The sequence below is a fragment of the Ochotona princeps genome, chromosome 2, assembly GCF_030435755.1.
Source record: "Ochotona princeps isolate mOchPri1 chromosome 2, mOchPri1.hap1, whole genome shotgun sequence".
Classification (NCBI taxonomy): domain Eukaryota; kingdom Metazoa; phylum Chordata; class Mammalia; order Lagomorpha; family Ochotonidae; genus Ochotona; species Ochotona princeps.
The window spans coordinates 26,825,089-26,848,983 of NC_080833.1; the positions used below are offsets into that span (position 1 = coordinate 26,825,089).

The following is a 23,895-nucleotide window of genomic DNA, read 5'->3' on the forward strand; positions in this document are numbered from 1 at the left end:
AATCAAACAGCATAGATTAGTAGACTGTATTAAAAAACAAAACTCATCTGTTTGTTGTCTAGAAGAGACACACTTCACCAACAAAAATCAGCGGAAACTGTATCTCATGGCATTTGATGTTTTCTGTTAGTTTCATCTCTTCCAAACAGTTTCTTCTGATTAAATCATTCAATGACTCATAGATTATAGAGTGGCATCATTTTCTTCAAGAATGTTCTTGATTATTCATTTCTTCAGCTGCACGTTAGTCGTTTAGTAGCATGTTATTTAACTTCTTAGTGTTGTTAATTTTTTTTTTCTTCCTGATGTTGATTTTGTTTTGTGGCTCTTCATTTAAAGGGATGTATAGTAGCTGTGTAATAGAGACTGTCATATCTAGTAACATGTTATTTAACTTCATGGCATTGTAAATTTCTATTTTTCTATTGTTGATTTTGTATTATGACTTTTCATTTAAGGGGATGTACAGTAGCTGTGAAACAGAGACTAACATATCCAGATGTGAATAAAGAGTGCAGTTTGCATTTCTACTTCCAGACAAAGATGAACTTACAATGAAACTGTTTACTATATGTTGACAATAGGATGCTGGACTCTCTGCCATTGTCCATGCCCACAATGATGGACATATGACTGTGTATGAAGAACTATACTTTAGTAATGATATAGGGGAACTAGAGGGCAGGGTGGAGGGGGAATTGGGGCTGGGATAAGGGAAATACCAGGAGCCTATGGAACTGTATCATAAAATGATTACAATAATACTTATAATAAAATGTAAAAAAAAAAAAAAAACAGATTGCAGCATCAAATGACAAAGACCAAGATGGGGAATGGGCTATGCTGAGCTGGGTCAGAGCAACCACTGGTACATGCAAGATCTGTGGCTGGGAGAATGCCTGATTGGGGAGCTGAGGCGAAATCCCTGCTGTGTTTTGGTTCCCACTGGTGAGAGTGAGAGCTGGAATGGTGGACATGACTGTAGTATACCTACCTCAGCATGGATGTGGATTGGGTCTGGCTTATGCCGGACTGGGCTAGGTTCCAGCACCTGTTGCTGCTCCTGAGAGCCAGAGTGGGTAGGCTGGTCTAGGACTCGGCACTGGATGAACCATGCAAGAGCTGGATGTGGGGCACAGCTGGATTGTAGAACCCAACAGTTAGATCCAGAATGACCTATCAGGCAAGGCTGCTCCTCCTGCCAGGACAGGAGGTGAGCCAAATCAGGCTGGGCCAAGAACCCACCAGTGTGTACAAGATTTGCCACTGGGAGGTGACCTGATAGAGAAGCTGGGAAACTCCTCTGTCAGGACGCAATTCCTACACATGAGTGCAAGAACCAAAACCAGGAGCAGCCAAGATGAGGCCAGGTTACACTACCAGCCATCATACATATGCGTCAGGTCTGGGAGTGGGCCAGGCTGGTCCAGTTCATAACACCCACTGGCAAATGTGAGAACCAGGATGGGGTATAGGACAATCTGAGGTGGGCCGCAGCACCAACCAGTTCACATTAGAGCCAGGACTGGGGACAGACCAGGCTGCAGCATCCGTCAACAAATGCCAAACTAAGGCAAGTCATACCGAACTGAGCTGCAGCACCCACTAGCACACATAAGACCTGTGTGTGGGGGGGTGGAGTTGGGGAGGGAAACAAGCCCCATAGGGGCTCACCAGGGGTTCCCCTGCTGGACTACTCCTGCTCGTGAGTGTGAGAACTTGGATCAAAGGCAAACCAGACTAGGCAGGGCTACAACATCCATTGACCTGCATGCGAAATGTCATGGGGAGAGCCAGGCTGGGCTAAGTGACTGTATCCACTGGTGCATGCGTAAGCTAGAATAAGTGCAGGCTGGTTGAGCTTTGCTACAGCATCACCTGGCCAGTGCTAGGACTGGGAGCAAGTCTTGTCAAGCTAGACCACAGAACTACCTGGAAAGTACTAGATCCAGGACTGGGAGTGGGCCTAGTAGGGAAACTGGGTACCTCCCTAATGGACTGCAGCTTACACCAGTGAGCATGAGAACCAGGGTTGGGGGTGTACCTGACTGGTCAGGCAGTTGCTCCCAAGCATAAGTGATGGCTGGATAGTGAGGTCGGTTAGACTGAGCTAGTCTGTAGCACCCATTGAGAGCCAAATGGGATGTAGGCAGACTGAATCAATCTGCTGCGCATGCTGGCATGCACAGGAACAAGGCTGAGGGCAGGGCTTGTGGAAGTTATAGGGGGTCACTCTGACCAGACTACAGTTCTCGCTAGTGTACATGAGGGTTGAGTATGTGGTGTGGAGGGCTGGTCTGGGCTGCAGCATTCATTGGTTTGTATGAGATGGGGCTGGAAACAACTGACCCAGCAACTGCAACCACCCGTGTGTGTATGTGTAGGCTGATGTGTGCAAAGGACTGAACTGGACCTCGTACTGGCTGGCACATACAGGAGTCAGGTCTGGAATCACCTCAGTTGAGGTTTGCTTGGGAACCTCCTGAACTGGATCACTGGACTCAGAACTCCAGCCACGGGGAGAATCACAGGATCTGTGGTTTCTCCGTGGAGTGCATGTGTCAAAACTAGGCCTCCTCAGTTACCTAAGAGGGTGCTATGGATGTCATGTCCAGATCTACATGGAGGATATGGCAATTCATTGTGGGCCTGCAGAGGACATCTAGTACATTAGCAGAAGGTGGAAGGCAGAACAAATTGGACAACTCTTCCTACCAGGTGTTGACAGCAAGTATCTTGGCTAATGGAAATTCTAAGGGGGACTGTGGGCTTCATCATCCCAGGAGCAATGAAATCAACAGCATCTCAGAACTATCAAAAGCTCTTGAGCAGTACCCTCAGAGCATGCTCCACCTTGGGGACCCTGGGATGACATCAGATGGCCATTCCCCATCCCCAGGTACTTAGGCAGTTAGGAAGCTAGGTGCATCCTCTCCCCTAATCTTCCCCCTTTCTCCAGATACAGAAAGAAAAAAGTAGATTGGAAGCAGTTGTTTCATCAATTTCCCCTATTCCTCGTTCCTCCTGCCCTAATCAGTAGTCCACATGGGCCTGCATCCTTCTCAACTATGTAAACATCATCAAAAACAAAATTCAAAAACTATAAAAAAATATTACAGACCCTGATGGACAGCAATGTTGGCTCAAACAGCTAGGTTTCTGCCACCCACATGGAGGCTTAGATTGAGTTCCTGGCTCACGGCTTTGACCTCAGCTTGACCTCAGATGAATACATGTGTACATGATAGGGAGTTTTATAGATCAAGATAACTGGAATGAGCATTGTAGTGTAACAAATTAAGCCACTGCTTGGGATGCCCACATGCCATAACATAGTGCCTACTTTGATTCGTGGTTGCTGCACTTCAATCCATCTTCTGCAGGGAAGGTGAGAGATGACAGCTCATATACTTGAGTGGCTGACATCCACTTGGGAGACCTGAATAGAGTTGCAGGCCCCTGGTTGTTGTGGGCATTTGGGAAGTGACAGCAGATAAAAGATCCATGAACTCCTCATTCTCTCCCTCTTTTTCTCCCTCTCCCTCCCCACTTTGCTCCCTGTGAATCTGCCTTTAAGTAAATAAATATCTGCAGGAGAACTGAGGTTAGATCTCTGGAGATATTAGCTAAGGTTTGCCAATGCAGACATATAGAGATGGAAAGATAAAAGAACTAGGACAGGGCCCGGTGTGGTGGCCTGACAGCTGGGGTCCTCGCCTTGCACACATGGGATCTCATATGGGCACCGGTTCTGGTCGTGGTGGCCCCGCTGCCCATCCAGCTCCCTGCTTAGGGCCTGGGAAGGCAGTCAAGGACGGCCCAGGGCCTTTTGACCCTGAGCCCACATGGGAGGCCTGGAGGAGACTCTAGGCTCCTGGCTTCAGATTGGCTTGGCTCTGAACACTGCGACCGCTTGGGGAATGAATCATTGTACAGAGGAGCTTCCTCTTTGTCTCTCCTTCTGTGTATCTGACTTTCTAATAAAAAATTTAAATTAGATTAAATTTAAAAATAAATATATATGAATTTTAAAAAACAATAAACAAAAAGAAGAATTAGGACAATGTCAAACTTATTTCAGAAAAGTCAAGACATGGGATATGATTTTTTTGAACAGTATAGTTCAATCACTGTTGCAAAAGTGAGGAGAAACCAGGAGTATAAAGGCTGAGAAGATGCTGTTGTATCTGGCTTTTAAATTGGTGGCTTGAGGGAAAAATATTCTAAAGGAGAGTTGTTGATGTAGACAGGTTGGGTTTAAATGTTTTTTTGCTCTAAAAATTGGATATGAAATACATGCAATTTATTCCCTTTATATAAATAAAAATTAGAAAAATATTTTTCTCAGTTGATTTATCAATTAGCTATGAATATAGTACTAGAAATTTTGCTACTCTGCCAGTTATGTGTGATAATGCGATAGTTCATACCCTGTGAAATTTTCTATCTAGTTTTAAAATAATTTATATGTGAGTGACTAAAGAGATAGGTTATAGTAAAATGCTCTGCTGTACAACAGATTTTATAAGCTATCAAGAATTTGATCTAAAGTACAATTGCTTTCTTTTCTCTATTGCATCTCCTAAACTTGATGCAGAAGTTTCTCCTAAACTGATGCAGAAGTATCCATTGACTACCTTTGCTGTTGCTTACTATGGAGCTCTGAGGGTAAATCAGAGATTGGAAGGATAGAGAAGAGGCTGCCAACTGTATCAGTTCTTTGATCCCCTGGACAATGTTGGCATTTTGTTGTGCCTTAGCAATCTTGCTTCTTTCTGTGTACACTGTAGTGACAGATTAATTCATTGTAACTATGAATACTTACTCATGTGAATATGTTTGGGGGAAAATGCTCTTTAATATCATGTGCTATATGCTACAGTAATATTTCCCATTTTACTTTTTGGGAGCAGAGAGACCTAAAAACAAGACAAAAGTGCATCTCTGCGCGCTTATAACAATTCATAGAAAAAATACTGGGTTTTTTTTTTTCCATTTAAGTTCCCTCTCCTAGAATTTTTCTGCTGTCTGACTAAGGTAGTAAAATGGAATTTACTGAAACCACTATTCAATTTTATTTTTATGGTCTGTGCACCAAAGCATGATGGAGTCAAAAGACTTGATACCAGAATGTAGGGAGTAGTGGTTGAGGTAAGAGTGGGAAGGTAGGCTGTAGACCTTGTAAGACCTAACATACTCAGTAGGTTCCATTTTTGGAATAGTTAGCAGTTATCCTGAAGGATATTTTGCATCATAGCTTAAGGTTATTAAAAAAAAATACATCGTCGGACCCAGCACGGTAACCTAGTGGCTAAAGTCCTCACCTTGTGCACTGGAATCCCATATGGCTGTCAGTTCTAATCCCAGAAGCCCTGGTTCCCATCCAAATTTCTGCTTGTGGCTTGGGAAAGCAGTCAAGGATGGCCCGAGGCCTTGGGACCCTGCACCTGCGTGTGAGACCCAGAAAAAGCTCCGGGCTCCTGGCTTTGGATTGGCTCAGCTCCAACTGTTTCAGCCACTTGGGGAGTGAATCAGTGGAAGGAAGATCTTCCTCTCTGTCTATGCTGCTCTCGGTAAATCTGACTTTCCAATTAAGAAAAATAAATAAATAAATAGTAAATTCTGTAAGAATTCTCTACCTCAACTTAGGTTAGTAATAAAAGGAAGCCAGTAAAGACTGGTAAAAGATTTTATCCCCATTTACCCCATTTTATCCCCATTTCTTTCTCAAATCATTTTTCTAAGTACTGTTTTAGAAGTAAAAAACACTTATGTATTATGATTATTAGGGTTTTACTTCTTACTGTAAGCTAAGAAACTGGCTTAACAATATACTATTAATTATTTTGCTAGAATTTCTGCATTCAAGATTAAGATTCCATCCAATCACTCATGTTCCGTAACTACAAAGAAAACTCAATCATCAGTTTCTGTCAATTACCAGAATTCATTCTTTGTGTTACCTTACTATATTTGATACTAATGCATTGTATCACATCGTTGTAGTTTTTGGAAAACTTCATAATTGCTGAAGTATATTTATAATTATGAGATACAATTTATATAATTATATAGCTTATATAATTATGACATAAAAATAGTATCACACATTTGCTCCTTTATCCAATTACTATTACACTAATTTCCCATTTGATCCCTGAGACCATTTTCCTAAAAATGAAGTTGAGACGCTGAGTAACTTGCATTAACAACTTAGTGACAGAATGAGGCTAAAAGCTCATGTCTACTTACTTCTTTCTTTTTTTTTTTTTTTAAGATTTTATTATTATTATTGGAAAGCCGGATATACAGAGAGGAGGAGAGACAGAGAGGAAGATCTTCCATCCCACGTTTCACTCCCCAAGTGAGCCGCAACGGGCCGGTGCGCGCTGATCCGATGCCGGGAACCAGGAACCTCTTCCGGGTCTCCCACGCAGGTGCAGGGTCCCAAAGCTTTGGGCCGTCCTCAACTGCTTTCCCAGGCCACAAGCAGGGAGCTGGATGGGAAGTGGAGCTGCCGGGATTAGAACCGGCGCCCATATGGGATCCCGGGGCTTTCAAGGCGAGGACTTTAGCTGCTAGGCCACGCCGCCGGGCCCAACTTATTTATTTCTTACCTGCCTCACCACATATTTAAAGGTTTTTCAAGTTTGCGCTTTCCCAAATCTAACTTTGTTCATAATACAGTAATACTTTTGCTACAATAGGAGATAAATTAACTGGGTGTGCTACTGTTGCAGAGTTGTCTCTCAAGTTTCTATGCCTGGCTGATAAACTACCCTTTGCTGTAGTATTTTCTTAGATAAGGAATCAGAACGTGGGATCCCTGCAGTCCTGTGGTGAGTTAAGCATCTGCCTGCATTACTAACATCCCATGTGTATGCCGGTTGGAGTCCAGCTGCTCCATTTCTGATCCTGCTCCCTGCTTATGGCCTGAGAAAGCATCAGACACTGATCCAAGTCCATGGGCCCTTACAAATAGGTGGGACCCCAAAGAAGCTCCTGGCTCTTAGCTTTAGACCTCCCCAACTCTAGCCATTGCAGCCATTTGGGAAGTGAACCAGCAGGTGGAAGATTTCTCTTTTTCTCTCTGTTTCCTTCTGTCTCTTTCCAATAAAATTTTTGAAAAAAAAAAAAAACTAAAAAGAACATGCAATGCCAAGATTTGTCATTTTGTTGATTTACATACTCAAAGTTCACTAAAATTTTAAATATGTCAGATAATGTCATTAACTCAGCAGGAGATTAGAGTGAAGATATGCAGTGATAACCACTGATCTTCTGAAAATTTGCTCACTTTGTAGCTGAGTGATAAAATTGTCCAATATATTACAGAGTTCTATTGCCATTCCCTTAAGGCTCTGAAGTAAATTATCAAATATATTCATAAAAATGTTTGTGTATCTAATGTGTTCATCTATAGTTTTACCTTAAATGTTGTTCACTCATTGAATTTGACTATCAGAGAGGGTTGCAGAGATTATCCATTTCAGTCTTAAACTTACGTCCTTCCAGGGCTGGTGTGGCATAGTGGGTAAAGCTGCCATCAGTATCACAAATGACCTGAAAGAAGCTCCTGGCTTCTGGTTGAAGCTATCTGGGAAATGAACCAGCAGGTGGAAAAATCTGTCTCTCCCTCTCTCTGTGTAACTCTTCCAAATAAAGTTTTTGCAGTCTTAAACAAACTTATATTCCCTGACTTTGGTCACATAGCAGCTCCTGAATTATTCTAGGAAGAATGAACTCAGGTTCTCTCTAATACATACATTTTTCTATAAGGCATAAACAGTAATTTTTTCTGCGTATTTTTTAATAACTGGCTGTTAGAAAATTTGGAAGGCTTTGCTTGAAATTATAGTTCCCTATATTTTTCAAACTGTTTCTATCATTTTAAAAGATTTAGTTTTTTAAAAAAAATTATTCTTATTTGAAAGAGACAGAGTGAGAGATAGAGAAATGTTCCATCCGCTGTTTTACTCCCCAAATGGCTAGAATAGACAGAGCTGAGCTGATCCAATGCCAAGAGCCAGGAGCTTCTTCCTTGTCTGCCATGTTGCTATGTGGACCCAGTAACTTGGACCATCATTCTCTATCTTCCCAAGTACACCAGCAGGGAACTGGACTGGGAATATAACATCTGGTACTCAAACCAGCACCTAAATGGGATGCCAGCATTGTAGATAGTGGCTTAGACTGCTTTGCCAGCTACGCCAGCCCACTAGTTTTATCTTGAATACATGATAGATTTTCTACTGAATTCTGCATAGCAATCCATAAATTGGCTGAAGATTTCCATAATTTCCCTTGATTCTCTCCTATTCCAGACTAAAAGTTGCACACACAGAGAAAGAATGTTTCATCACTGGTTCATTCCCCTGATGTCCAGAACAGCCAGAGCTGAACCAATCTGAAGCCAGGAACCAGGAGCTTCCTCGGGTCTCCTGTGTTGGTGCAGGGTCCCAAGCAGCTGAGCCGTCTTTTGCTGCTTTCCCAGGCGCATTAACAGGGAGCTGGATCAGAAGTGAAACAGCCAGGACATGAACCATCACCCGTTAATGACACTGGTGCCACAGTTGGAGTATGCCCTAACACTAAGCCCTTCTGATCCAGTCTTCTGATAGTGCACCTGAGGTGTGGCAGATGGAAGCTCAATTACTTGGGTTTCTACCATGTATATAGGAGACCAGAGTTCTTGTTTCCTGGCTTTAACCTGATCTAGCCCTGGCTACTGTAGGCATTTAAAAAGTCTCTTGCCTCTCAAAATTTTGTATGTATACAAATGGACATGGACATATAAAACATGGACATTTTGCTAGAAATTACTTGTAAAAGCTAAACTACCAGCGAATTAATATCTAGACTAGACTGTGACATCTTCAGTGAAACAGAAAGACTGGAATACCAAAGAAAAATGGGCAAGGAAGGGTCTGCTGCTGGGAGCATGTATGTCCCATATGGTGTGCCCATTCAAGTTCCCAGCTGTTTTGCTTCTGATTCAGCTTCCTGCTAATGCACCTAGGAAGGCAGCTGGTGACTGTTCAGTTATTTGGGCCCTAGCACCCACGTGAGAGATCCAGTTCAAGTTCCCTGGCTCCTAGCTTCAGCTTTACTCCGCCCTAACTGCTGCAGCCATCTGCAGAGTGAACTGAGGGATAAAAGATCTCTTTCTTACCCTCTATTTGTCATTCTGCATTTCAAAAAAAATAAATATTCTTGAAAATATTTTTAAGTATTAAGATAAATCTAAATTAAAACAAGTTTTAGGGGGTTAGTATCATAGCAAAGCAGGCTAAGCCTTTTCCTGCAATACCAACATCCCATATGGGCTCCAGTTTGAGTCCCACCTGCTCTACTTCTTATCCCGCTCTCTGCTGCTAATGGCCTGGGACTGCAGCGGAGGATGGCCCAGTCCTTAGGCCCCTGCACCCATACGGGAGGAGCCAGAAGAAGTTCCTGGTTCTTGGCTCCTGGCTAATACTGGCCCAGCTCCAGCTATTGTTGCCTTTTGGGAAGTACACCAGCAGATGAAGACCTGTCCCTGATTGTTCTCTCTGTAAGTCTGCCTTTCAAATAAAAATAAATTAAAAAACAAGACAAGACCCTGGCACGGTAGCCTAATAGCTAGCGTCCTCGCCTTGCAAATGCCGGGATCCCCTATTGGCCCTGGTTCTAATCCTGGCTGCTCTACTTCCCGTCCAGTTCCCTGCCTGTGGCCTTGGAAAGCAGTACAAAATGGCCCAAAGCCTTGGGACCCTATATTCACATGGAAGACCTGGAAGAAGCTCCTGGCTCCTGGCTTCAGATTGGCTCAGTTCCAGCCCTTGCGGCTGCTTAGAGAGTAAACTAGCAAACAGAAGATTTTTTCCCTCTGATTCTCTTTCTCTATATATGTCTACCTTTCCAATAGAAATTACAAATAAATCTTAAAAAACCAAAACAAAATAAAGAAAAACAGCAAGGAGCCTGTGGGATGGCTCAACTGACTAATCCTCTACCTCCAAACATGGTATCTCATACGGGCGTCAGTTTGAGTCCCAGCTGTGCCACCTCCCATCGAACTCCCAGCTTGTGGCCTAGTCCAAAGCCTTGGGACCCTACACCTGCATGTAAGACTTGGAAGAAGCTCCTGGCTCTTGGCTCAAGATTGGCTCAGCTCTGGCTGTTGCAGCCACTTGGGGAGTGAGCAGCGGATGAAAGATCTTTTTTTCTGTCTGTCTTTCTCTCTGTAAATCTGATTTGTCTTTTCAATGAGGATATATAAATCTTAAATAAATATAAAATTAAAAAATGAAGTAGAAATAAATACTTTAAAAATCAAGCTTTCAGTTTACGCCTAGTAGAGTACTAAAATTAGCCAATTCGGTAATGCCAACTCTTGCTTGGGATTTAGGGAAATCAGAACTTTAAGGAACATGGATTAGTGTAGTACTTCTAGAGAGAAGCTTAGCTATTTATCATCTAGCTAATAAAATTCATTTTGACGTAAGTCTGTTTCTGAGACTATAACCAGAAATTAATTCTCCTGCAGGCTCATAAGAGGTCATGTAAGACCGATAATAACATTGTAACATTGTTTTTGTAATTGGAAGTTAAAGATACTCTGAGTGTGCATTGCTAGGAGAATGGATAGACAGATTATGGAGTACTTTGTATCAGAAACCATAAACCAAAATTTTTTTTAATTTGAGAGGTGGAGACAGACAGAGCTCTTATCAACTGGTTCAGTCCCCAGACAGTGGCTGGGGCTAGGACTGAGCTAGACTGAAGCCAACATCCGGGAATTCAGTACAGGCCTCCAACATGGATGTCCGGATCTAACTACTGCTTAAGCTGTCACCTGCCACTCCAAGTGTCTGCTTTTGTGGGGAAGTTGCAGTCCAGAGCAGGAGCTGGGACTTGAACCCAGGGCATTCTGATATTGGATACATGCATCTTAACCTACATCTTAACTGCTAGAATAAACACTAGCCTGTTAAGTTAGTTCTAGATTGTATACAGGGTTTAATGATGAGCTCAGTGATTAAGATGTACTTATTCCATATTGGAATATTTGGGTTCAGTACCCAGCTCCAGTTCCTGAGTTCTACTTGCTGCTAATGCAGGCCTGGGGAGGTGATGGTGAGTGTGCAGTGAGTACCTGCATCATGTCAGGACTGTGGATTCATTTCCATGCTCCCCTTTCAGCCCCATCCCTGCCCCAGCTGTTGTGAACATCTAGGTAAAATAAAGATTTTTTTTAAGCAGTAAAAAAAAATTTTTTTTAAAAAAGAAACAAGGAAGTAAGCATGCTATAGCAACACGATTAGATCCTAAAATAGTAGTGCAGAAAGTAAAGGGAGGAATGCAAACATGTTATTCACTAAACGTATTACATGGATTAACTTCCTGGTAAGGGGATTGGGCATAATGCCAATGGAAGGAAAGAAACCAGTTACAAGGGGCGCTGTATATATTCCTTTTGTGTCTGAGGAATAGAAGTTGATTTGTGGAGTCTGTGACAGTGATGTATAAATTGGTTGGTGAGGGGAAGAAAAACTAGGAACATTAAAATAAAAAAGAAACTGAAGAAAATGAAGGGAATGGAGGAATGGAGGGGAAACTAGTGTAAGAAAAATACTGCAGGAAGATGGAGTCAGCAGTTTACTTGAGAGAAGAAATGAGTTAGGTTTTTAATATGGGTAACTGGGAATAGGGAGGCACCATTACAGTAAAGTAACAAGCAGAAGATAACCAGGTTTAACTAGGAAAAGGTATGTTGAATTTAGCTTTAGATCCATGTTCTATTGGAGTTCTAGCAGTTCATTGAGATAGATTATCCACAGTTATCAACAGTTTATGGAGGGCATACTGTGTGCTAGGCATCAAAGCAGGTATTTTTATCCTTTTTAGGCTGATTTAGCTGACTTTCCAAGAATTGCTAGGCTTGTGGGGAGATACTGTGATACAGTTGCTTATGCTGCCACTGGCATCTCAATCTGGTGCCAGTTTTGGTCCCAGTTACTCCACTTTCAGTCCAGTGACCTTCTAAAGTGCTTGGGAAAGCAGTAGGAGACAGTCGAGCACTTGGGCCCATGCCACCCATGTGGAAGCCACAGATGGAGTTCCTGACTTCTAGCTTCAGCCTGGCACAGCCTAAGCCTTTGTGGCCTTTGGGAGCAGTAAACCAGTAGATAGGAGTTTCTCTCCCTCTTTTGTGTGTGTGCGCGCACACATGTATGTGTATGTGTGTGTCTCCTTTTTCTGCAGCTTTGCCTTTCAAGTAAATAAATCTTACAAATAAAATTAGCAAGCTTCAAATTGAATCAGTTTGAGTAACGAAATGAAGCAATAAGTCAAAATATTATGGCCAATTAGATCTGTAAAATGTCACCTGAGAAATTAGATTTAGTAGAAATTGCCACAAAAGGAAACTTTGAACTGGTAGAAAGTCATTAAGATTATTTTAAGGGCCCGGCGGCGTGGCCTAGCGGCTAAAGTCCTCACCTTGAAAGCCCCGGGATCCCTTATGGGCGCCGGTTCTAATCCCGGCAGCTCCACTTCCCATCCAGCTCCCTGCTTGTGGCCTGGGAAAGCAGTTGAGTACAGCCCAATGCGTTGGGACCCTGCACCCACGTGGGAGACCTGGAGGAGGTTCCTGGCTCCTGGCTATGGATCGGCGTGCACCGGCCCGTTGCGGCTCACTTGGGGAGTGAATCATGGGATGGAAGATCTTCCTCTCTGTCTCTCCTCCTCTGTGTATATCTGACTTTGTAATAAACATAAAATCTTTAAAAAAAAAAAGATTATTTTAAATACAAAAATTAAAGGAGAATCAAATTTCTACTATTAAGTTTACTCTAGAAAAATTTGCAGTTAGCTTCAGCAAAACAAAATTTAAAAGAAAAAGTAGAAATTTTGTGTCATATAGAAAAAAATTGCTCTTAGATCAAGTGAGTTTGACACATGTACCTAGAAAGTGCTGGTTTGTTTTTCTAGTCCTCCTCAAATGGCTGGGCTTAATTTGGATGTCTTTTTTTCTTTTTTCTTAAGATTTATTTATGGGGCCCAGCACGATAACCTAGTGGCTAAAGTCATTGCCTTGCATGGGTCAGGATCCCATATGGGCCCCGGTTTGTGTCCTGGATGCTCCATTTCCTATCCAGCTTGCTGCTTTTAGCCTCAGAAAGAAGTCTAGGTCAGCCTAAAACTTTGGGACCCTGCACCTGCATGGGAGACTTAGAAGAAGCTCCTGGCTCCTAGCTTTAGATCAGCTCAGCTTCAACCCTTGCGACTACCTGGGAAGTGAACCAGTGGATGGAAAATTGTTCTCTCTGTCTCTCCTGTGTAAATCTGCCTTTCCAAACTAAATACATAAATAAATCTTTTTCTTAAGATTTATTTAATTTTTTTGAAAAGATATACAGAGAGAAGGAAAGACAAAGATCTTCTGTCCACTGCTTCACTCCCCAAGTAACCGCAACAGCCAGAGCCTAGCTTCTGTATTTTAAATTATATTAATGAGTTACTCTTTTTGTGTTATTTTTAGATTGCAGAAAGAGAAGTCACCCTATGACCTCATCACTTTTCTCGCCAGAGATGACAGTGTACCTGTTTAGTACATATTTTATAGATATCTTGTCTTAAAATGTGATTTGTGGAAATTTGAGGTCATTCTCTACATAATCTATAACTTTTTAAAAATATTTTTATTTCAAAGGCAGAATTACAGAGCAAGGGAGAAGTAGAGAAATTTTCTATCCAGTGGTTCACTTCCCAAATGGCTACAATGGCTAGAGCTGAGCCGATTAGGAACCAGGAGCTTCTTCTATGAGTGCACAAAGAGCCCAAGAACTTGTGCAATCCTCCACTGCTTTTCAAGCCATAAATGTGGAGCTGGATCAGAAGTAGAGCAACTGGGACATGGACTAGCACCCATGTTGGACACTGAGACCACAGGCAAAGACCTAGCCCAACAAACCATGATGTTAGCACCATAGTCTATAATTTTAAAAGAATATATAAATCTTGACTGTCTTTCCATATTTGCTGGGTAAATGGGAGATTCATAAATATCCTTACTGGCTGGTTGCCATGGAAAGGACAGAGAAATCCAAAGATTTCTGGTGTGTTCATTGCTTTGCAGAAGTTTACTGATAGTAGAAATGAAGGGTATCAGAATTCACTAGCCTAAGTTTTTAATGGAGATAACATGCTAGGTGCTGTTTACTTAAATGGAAAGAGTATCTCTAAGAGAGGTAAACATGTCATGGAGTACTCCGAGATGGTGAATGGGGATTTTGGATCAGTTTCTTAAGGGAATATGAGTACTTTGTAGGCCAGCTGTGTCCTGCAATAGTTAAGTTAATATACTAGTTTATTCTCTTGGATGACATGCCTTTTGTCATTTGACAGTTATTAATATTTTTGGTAACCTGGACAATGACTGAGGACGAAAGACTTCATCGTATAGGAACAAATGCCTTTTAGATTTTTGATGGCTTTAAGTAGTGCTAGAAATTGTTTTAGTTAATATTTTTGTATTCCATCTTGCAGAGGGTTATATGAATGTATTCTTTTTCTACTCTAGGGAGGTGGTTGACTCAATGGTTCAGCATTTTAAAGTAACTATTTTTGGAGACCGTAGACCAGTTTATGATGGGAAAAGAAGCCTTTATACAGCCAATCCACTTCCTGTGGCAACTACTGGGGTAAGATATGACATTCTATCATACTTTTACATTGTCATCTTTTAAATGAATTTGTTATTTTAAATTATGCATGTTAAAAAACTCATAAAAATCTGTTTTCTAAATAAGAAAGAATACATATATGTGTATGTATGTGATGAAAGGTATTTCAGAGCTTTTGTGGAAAAATGTAATGTTTATTTTGGTGTGAAAAAATTTAAAACCATGTGATTTTTCCATAGTTTCCATTTTCATAAACTTTTTTTAAAAAAGATTATTTATTTGTATTGGAAATGCAGATTTACAGAGAGAAAGAAAGAGAGAGAACAAGATCTTTCATCCGCTGACTCACTCCCCAAATGGCTGCAACAGCCAGAGCTTAACCAACCTGAAGCCAAGAGCCTCTTATGGGTCTCCCATGTGGTTTCAGGGTCCCAAGGTCTTGGGCCATCCTCCATTGATTTTCCAGAGGCAGAATTACTGAGAGAGGAGGAGAGACATATCTTCTGGTTCACTCTGTAGGTGGCCACAGTGGCTGGGGCTGGGCCAGTCTAAAGCCTGAAGCCTGAAATTCTGTGGGTCTCTCACCTGGGTGGCAGGGGCCCAAGCATTCTTCTGCTGCTTTCCCAAGTTCATTAGCAGGAAGCTAGTTCAGAAGTGGAGCTGCCAGACTTGAACCAATGCCCACATGGGCTACAGTGCCAGCCCTAATGTTCAGTGTTTTAATGTTTTTTAGTAACAAGTATAAGAAGAGTTTCATTATCAACTTCATTATCAACATTGATACAGTATTTCTATCTGGTCAGTCTATATTCTAATTGTCACTTATTGCAATTGTGTTCTTAAATGTTTTTCCTCTCTGATACAAAATCAAGTCCAGAATTAAAATATCATAAAATTAAAATCATTCATTAAAATATCATGTCTTTTTCGTCTTCAATTGAGAACAGCTCCACAATCTATTTTTTCTCCTTTCATGATAGTAACATGATTGAAGATTATGGGCAAACTATTTTGTAAATTGTCCCCCATTCTGAGTTTGTCTGATATATGCCCATGATTATATTCTGTTTGATTTTGACAGGAATATTAAGTTTTCTTTCCTTACATCGGGTCAAGAGGCATGTAATATGTATTTGTTTCAGGAGTGGTGATGTTAACTTTAAGCATTTAGTTCATTTGGTATTTGCCAAGTTTTTTTTTTAACTAGAGAAAGATGTTTTTCTTTCTCTAATTAATATATATACAACATACACACAAAATTTTCCATCTTAACTACGTTTGATGTACAATTGAGTGGTGCTAAACACATTCACATTATTGCATAGTCATTACCACTTTCCATTTCTAGAGCTGTCTTGCAAAACTCTAATTCCTTGTCTGTTAAGCAATAATTCTCATTGCCTCCTCTTTTCAATCTGAAAACCACCTTCTTTGTTTCTGTCTTTGTGATTAGAGTTACTCTGGATACCTTATGGTGGAATCATACATTTGTCTTTTTTGTGTGTGATTAACTTATTTATTTTTGTATAATGTCCTCAAGGCTTATCCATGTTGTAACAATATCTTAGAGTTTCTTTCTTCAGAACTGGATAATTTCCCATTGTGTTTATACAAAATTGTATATGTTCATTCATCTGACATCAGATACCTTTTGGCTATTGCAAATAATCCTACTATTAATTAGGTATACATACTCTGGTTTCTCTTCAGATCATTTAAATCTTTCACTTAATGAATTGGGTATACAAATATCTCAGAAACTCTGCTTGCAATTTTTTGAGTATATATCCAGAAGTGAAATTAGTTTATCATATGATTTAATGTTTGTTTTTTGTGTTTTTTAAAGATTTGTTCAATTATTTGAGATCAGAATTATAGAGAGACAGAGAAGGAGACATCTTCCATCTGCTGGTTCATTCCCTAGATGACTGCAAGGATCAGATCTGAGTCAGGCCAAAGCTAGGAGCCGATGCTTCATCCAAGTCTCCCACTTGGGTACCATGCGATCAAGTGCTTGGGCCATCCTCCTCTGCTTTTCCTGATCCATTAGCAGGGAAATGGGTCAGGAGCAGAGCTTCTGGGACACAAAGTGGTACTTACACGGAAAGCTGTCCTACAGGCACTGACTTTACCACTGTTTTCGTTACAAATTTTTTTTTATTTATTTGAAAGGCAGAGTTAGAGAAAGAGGGTAATCATCAAGGTCACTCCCCAGATGGCAGCAACAGCTGGGACTGAACTAGGCCAAAACCGGCAGTCTGAAACTTCATTTGGTGCTCCCACATGGGTGGCTTTCACTGCCTTCCCAGAGACATTAGCACTGAGCTGGATCAAAAGTGGAACAGCCAAGACTGTAACCAGCACTCATATGGGAATATGAGGCGGCTTAACATGTTGTGCCACACTGCCAGCCCCAGAATTACCGTTCAAAACTTTTTTGCAAAATGGCTGCACCGTTTTACATTCCCATCATTAGTGTGAAGTGATTCCAGTTTTTCAGTATCCATGCCAGCATTTGTCTTTTTCCCTTCACAGTGGCTGTCTTAATGGATGTTAGATGATATCTCATTATAGCTTTGATTTGTGTTCCCCCAATAATTAGTGATTTTGAACATTTTTATGCATTTATTGATTATTTGTCTTTAGAATATGTAAACTCATGTCCTTTTCCCATGTTTTTAATTTTTAAAATTTTTCTAAGATTTGTTTGATTTTTATTTAAAAGGCACAGTTATAGAGAGAAGGAGAGACAGTTTTCTATTCATTGGTCCACTCCCCAAGTAGCCTAAGGGTTGGAGCTGAGCTGATCCAAAGTCCCCTTTTCACATTTTTCAATTGGACTCATTTTTATTGTTATTGACTTGAGTTCTTTATATATTCTGCTTACTAACCCTTTATCAAATATATGATTTGCATACATTTTTCACACTTTTCTGAGTGCCTTCTCTCTCTTGATTGTGTCTTTTGATGCATAGGATTTTTTGAATTTTTTGAAGTCTTTAATGAGTGGAACAAAAAAAAATATATCTAAAACTGCAGTTTCTGGAAGAACCACCTGTTTTTGCCAGTCTTGTACCTCTCCTCAAACTTGATCTTGGCCTCCCCCGGGCCTTGCATTTCAAAGCAGGGTCTCTGAAGACATCCTTGTCCACCACAGTTTTGTCCAAGGGAATATCTACGGAGTACTTGGTGGGCGTGAGGTGGTTGTAGTTATAAACCTTCCCGAAGGACTTGATCTTGGAGTGCTTGGCAATCTTCTTCTTGCCCATGGCGGCCATCACTTAATGGGGATCGTGGTCTATGCTGGGCACCAGCGCGTGGCTGTAGGGGTGGTCCGAGGTGCCATTGTCGGTGTTCTTCACGATCACGGCTTTGTGTCCTGAGTAGCCTCCGGCCAGGACTAGCACCACCTTCCCAGGTTTCATGAACTGGCCATTTTGGCGGCAGCCACTAGGGCCTACAGCAAAGAAGGATTTTTTTAAAAAATTTTTTTTAAACATGTTTATTTTCGGCCCCGGTGAGCGGGTGCTGCGTCCGGCTGCCTGGAAGGAGGTGTGGGCATGGCGGAGTTGGCCGTGACCGATCCCCGGACTGGAGCCGCCGCCTAGGGCGCCATGGGGCCGTGTGGATGGCCCTGCTCCGGCGGGCCGCGCTTGCACTCCCGCTGCTGCTCCTGGTCGCCACCGCTGTCGCGTCCCAGGAGAAGGCCCAGAGCACCGACTGGCGGGCCACCCTGAAGACCATCAGGAACGGCGTCCACAAGATCGACACGTACCTAAACGCCGCACTGGACCTGCTGGGAGGCCAGGCTGGGCTGTGCCAATACAAGTGCCGGGACGGCTCTAAGCCCATCCCACGTTATGGTTATAAACCCTCCCCACCAAATGGATGTGGCTCTCCATTGTTTGGTGTCCATATCAACATTGGCATCCCTTCCCTGACCCAGTGCTGCAACCAACATGACAGGTGCTATGAGACGTGTGGCAAAAGCAAGAACGACTGTGATGAGGAATTCCAGTACTGCCTCTCCAAAATCTGCCGGGGTGTGCAGAAAACGCTGGGACTAGCTCAGCACGTGCAACCGTGTGAAACAGCAGTGGAGCTCCTGTTTGACAGCGTCATCCACCTGGGCTGTAAGCCCTACCTGGACAGCCAGCGGGCCACATGCATGTGTCGCTACGAAGAGAAATCTGACCTTTAAAGAGAATGCAGACAGCTGGGGACAGATGAGGATGGAAGAAATATCTTTGGGCACAGAAGCAGGCTTTTTGTGGCAAAAATATGTGTGTTTTGTATGCGAACGGATGAAGACTTCGCAAGACTTATATTTTGATGTTAGGACATCATGCCTGTCGTGATGGTCAGGTGGCTAAATCCTAGCCTTGCATCCACCAGGATCCCATAAACGCACCAATTTGTGTCCTGGTTACTCCACATCTCATCCAGCCCCCAGCTTGTATCCAGGAGGGCAACACAGGACAGCCCAAGGCCTTGGGACCTTGCACTTGATGGGAAATCTGGAAGAAGCTCCTGGCTCCTGGCTCCTGGCCTCAGAGGAGTTTAGCTCCAACTGTTGCGACCACCTGGGGAGTGAACCTGTGAACAGGTCTTTCTGTATCTGCTCCACTCTGTAAATCTGATTTTCCAATAAATCAATAAATCTAAAAAAAAATACATCAAGCAAATTAAAAAAAATGTTTATTTTCATCTTGAAAGAGCAACAGAAACAGAGAAAGCTAGATTTTCTTTTTTTTTTAAAGATTTATTCATTCTATTACAGCCAGATATACACAGAGGAGGAGAGACAGAGAGGAAGATCTTCCGTCCAATGATTCACTCCCCAAGTGAGCCTCAACGGGCCAGTGTGCACCGATCCGATGCTGGGAACCTGGAACCTCTTCCGGGTCTCCCACGCGGGTGCAGGGTCCCAATGCATTGGGCCGTCCTCGACTGCTTTCCCAGGCCACAAGCAGGGAGCTGGATGGGAAGTGGAGCTGCCGGGATTAGAACCGGCGCCCATATGGGATCCCGGGGCTTTCAAGGTGAGGACTTTAGCCGCTAGGCCACACCGCCGGGCCCGAAAGCTAGATTTTCCATCTGCTAGATGGAACTCCATCCAGTCTGCTACATGGGTGGCAGAGGCCCAAGCACTTTTGGTCATGATTTTCTGTTTCTAGCATTCATTAGCAGGAAAGTGTATCAGAAGTGGAGATCCTAGAACTCAAACCAACACTTGGATATAGAATATGAGCATCCCAAGTGCAGATTAACCTGGTGTGCCACCACATTTGCCCATCACAGGAAGTTTTAAATTTTTATGTAAAAGATATTTTTAGGCATCCTGTGTCTCATTGGACTTTTTATAGCAGCTGACCCTTAAAGGAATCATCACTACTATGTACTAATGCTGATTTGCTAATGGTGTCATTTTTACTACATTTTTTTTAGTTGGTATTCTGCTATAAGGGAGAACATTTTCTTCTGCCTTATTTGTTGAGCTGACTGCCCAAGTTGTGTCAGTTTTGGCCAGTAAAAGCACTTTAAGCTGTCTCCTGGGTTTCATATGACCCATTTTCCCCACAAACAATTCATTACTTTCTGGCACTATAAGCTACCCCAGGCTAATCTTAGTTTCCCTTGCTGTAGCCCTGCAACAGCCATTTCTTTTTTTTTTTTTTTAAGATTTATTTATTTTTATTTGAAAGGCAGATTACAGAGGAGGAGAGACAGAGAGGAAGATCTTCCGTTCTATGGTTCACTCCCCAAGTGACCGCCACAGCTGGAGCTGAGCCAATCTGAAGCCAGGAGCCAAGTACTTCCTCCAGGTCTTCCATGGGGGTGCAAGGTCCCAAGACTTTGGGCCATCCTCGTCTACTCTCCCAGGCCACAAGCAGGGATTTGGATGGGAAGTAGGGCTGCTGGGATACGAAGCAGCACCCATATGGGATCCCCAGCACATTCAAGGCAAGGACTTTAACCACTATGTTACGCTATCGCACCGGGCCCACAGCCATTTCTCAGAGAGCTCTTGATTTCTGTTAGTTGGAGAAGCAATTTTGAAACCAGGCATGTTCGTTGCCACTGGAGTATGTGCATATGTAAGCCATCTCAAAGGTCTGAAGCCAAAAAGATAGATAAATAAGTAAACATAATAGAAATAATACTTTTAAAAAAGATTTATTTTTATTAAAAAGGCATATCTACAGAGAGAAGGAGAGACAGAAAAATTTTCCGATCGCTGATTCACTCTCCAAGTGCCCACAACAACCAGAGCTGAGCCAATCTGAAGCCAGGAGCCAGGAGCTGCTTCTGGGTCTCCCATGCTGGTGCAGGTTCCTAAGGCTTTGAGCCATCCTCAAGTGCTTTCCCAAAGCCACAAGCAAAGAGCTCGATGGGAAGCAGGGTCACTGGGATAAGAACCGGCACCTAAATGGGATCTTGGTGCATGCAAGGCAAGGATTTAGCTGCCAGGCTACCACACAGGGCCAGAAGCAACACTTTGTATATTGAGAATTACTTACATGTCTTGGAAACCTGAATTTATATTTTTTCTTCTAATTTTGATTTATATCCCCAGAATTCTTCCTTTCCTCAACCCATTCCTTATTGTGTCTTCCTTATTCTTTACCCAGTTTCCTGGTACCTCAAGAACATTCTTTTTTTTTTCTCATTTGCTCATTCATACAGTGCATATGAGGGGGTCTTTAAAAGTTCATGGAAAGTGTGTGTTGTGAAAAAACTGCATGAATTTCAAGAATTTTCAACCCAAATAAACCATACCTTTTAATTCAGTTTTCATAAACTTTTAGGGATATGCTAGCATAAATACTTTCTGAATTACTTTATACAACTGCATAAGACAGACCTACTATTAAGAGTTTAAGGTTTTGTTTTTAATGGAGTTCTTCAAGACACGCTTTTTCTTCATCTACATCCTATAAATTGAGGGTAGAGAATTCAAGAATTTCTTGCATTATTGGTGTTTTCTTCATTTGAAATACGTTTTTGGTTCATTTGATTCTGTCTATATTCAGTTACAAATTTTCCTTCCATTCTTGTGATTATTTAGAGATGTTAATATGAAGTTACGTTACTATGCTTCCTAACATTAAAACTGTACCAAAAATACACTCATATTGTTCTCCCTTATTTCTTCTAATCCATTTCTTCCCATTTTTTGAAAGTAACCCACTTTCTTTGTTTCCACTCCATACTTGCTGTTTGTGAAAATAGATAAGTGTATATTTTCTTATTACCCTCTTCTTTCCCAAACAGAAGATGTCATAGTGTTGGTAATCTTTTATGCTGATACTTTGTATATTTAAAAATATGGCTTAGAAATTATTTCATAGACTCTCCAAGAGATCTTTCTCATTCCTTTTTAAATTTTTATAAACTGGGCCTAGCACAAGATGGTTCAATGGCTAAAATCCTCACCTTGTATATACTGGGATCCCAAATGGGCACCAGTTAGTGTCACTGCTGCTCCACGCCCCATTCAACTCCCTGCTTGTGGCCTGGAAAGCAGTAGAGGACGGCCCAAAGCCTTGGAAGTCTGCATCCACATGAGAAACTTAGAAGAAGCTCCTTGCTCCTGGCTTTGTATCAGCCCAGCTCTGGCCATTGAGGGTGCTTGGGGAGTGAATCAGTGGATGGAGGCTCTTTCTGTCTCTCTTTTTCTTTGCACATTGCTTTCTAATAAAAAAAATAAATCTTTAAAAAAAAAAGTTGGTTAGCCAGGACTTACTCCTGCGCCATAAGGGATGGCAGGGCTGCAGGCAGAGGTTTACCGTGCTATAACCCAGCACCAGCCCTTGCCTTATTTTTCTTCAAACTTTTTGCTTAAATCTTAGATCTCTTTATAAGTTAAACTTGAAGTTATTGTGTTTGTCTTTTTCAACATTTACCAATTGACTGTTCTCCCACCAACAGGTAGATTTAGATGTTACATTACCTGGGGAAGGTGGAAAAGATCGACCTTTCAAAGTGTCAATCAAATTTGTCTCTCGGGTGAGTTGGCACCTACTGCATGAAGTACTGACAGGACGGACCTTGCCTGAGCCACTGGAGTTAGACAAGCCAATCAGCACTAACCCTGTCCATGCCGTTGATGTGGTGCTACGACATCTGCCCTCCATGAAGTGGGTTCTTTTGGCTTTTATTCCTCTTTAGATTTTAAATATGAAGATTTTCCTTTTAAGAATGAGTTGTACAGACCTCCCTTGGATAAATTTTTTTTTGGATATTTTGATTATATCAGTTGAACCGGAATAGCATACATCTATAAATTCATTGAGAGACGTTACAGAATAGTTCTCTAACATTTGCGAATAGATACACATTATTAGCGTATTTATTCTAATTAGCACATTCAAAGAAAAATGTCTGACCCTTTCTCTTAGTAGTTATAAAACTTGGTTGACTGGTATGTTTTCACATATTTTCCTCTAGATGAATCACCATGCTTTTTAGTAAATGTGCAGCGGAAGCAAGCACAATCAGCTTGCTTTTTAAAAGTAATTTTACTATTTGTATAGCAATCTCAAATTATTTTGAAGTCACTACTCTTAATCACACTATTAGCTCACATGTGTATATGTTTACATGTGTATGTATACACGTATTTATACAGAGCCAGTGTATCTTTTTAAAGAAAAATACTGTGTCTTACAGACATACTTACAGAAATAGGTTTTTTTAATGTTTACTTCTTTATTTGAAACAATTACAGAGAGAGAGAGAGAGAGAAAGAGAGAGATCTTTCATCAGCTTGTTCTCTTCCCACATGACTGCAGAGGCCAGAATTGGACTGATCCAAAGCCAGGAACAAGGAAATTCTTCCAGGTCTTCCACATGGATGCAGTGGACTAAATACTTAGGCCTCTTCCACTGCTTTCCCAAATGCATTAGCAGGGAGCTGGATTGGAAGTAGAACAGCCAGGAATCAAATCAGCACCCATATGGGGTACCAGCATTACAGGTGACAGCTTTACCTGCTATGCCATCATGCTAGTCCCAGAAGTAGTGTTTTGATTGATAATTACATGTTCTTAAACTGGTGCTGTTGACTTTTTTCAACCTATTTGTAGGGAAGTATTTTAAATTACTCTTATGCAAACTAACATTAGTTTTGTGAACCGAGACTTTCCGTGAAAGATACTGAGGGATGTTTCATTTATGAAGGCTACTTCATGCCCTCACAGGTTTGGGAACTATTTGAGTTTCT

The 23,895-nt window shown here is 41.7% G+C and overlaps 2 protein-coding genes and 1 pseudogene across 3 annotated transcripts in view; 2 read left to right on the plus strand and 1 right to left on the minus strand.

Annotated features, from left to right (window-relative positions):
* Positions 1-23,895, plus strand: part of AGO3 (argonaute RISC catalytic component 3) — a 126,973-nt gene that overhangs the window by 24,051 nt on the left and 79,027 nt on the right. The window contains exons 3-4 of one of the 2 annotated variants that reach the window (XM_004591586.3): positions 14,567-14,687; positions 22,602-22,810. In XM_004591586.3, the coding sequence (XP_004591643.1) occupies positions 14,567-14,687; positions 22,602-22,810 (330 nt within the window). Of the gene's footprint in view, positions 1-14,564; positions 14,688-22,601; positions 22,811-23,895 lie in introns of those variants that run through there. The other variant, XM_058678830.1, reaches the window with a different exon arrangement.
* On the minus strand, positions 17,697-18,106 carry LOC105942167 (large ribosomal subunit protein eL27-like; annotated as a pseudogene).
* On the plus strand, positions 18,191-19,341 carry LOC101530469 (group XIIA secretory phospholipase A2). The gene has a single exon (XM_004591585.4). It carries the CDS (start codon positions 18,298-18,300, stop codon positions 18,868-18,870), a length of 573 nt encoding a protein of 190 aa, XP_004591642.2. The 5' UTR covers positions 18,191-18,297; the 3' UTR covers positions 18,871-19,341.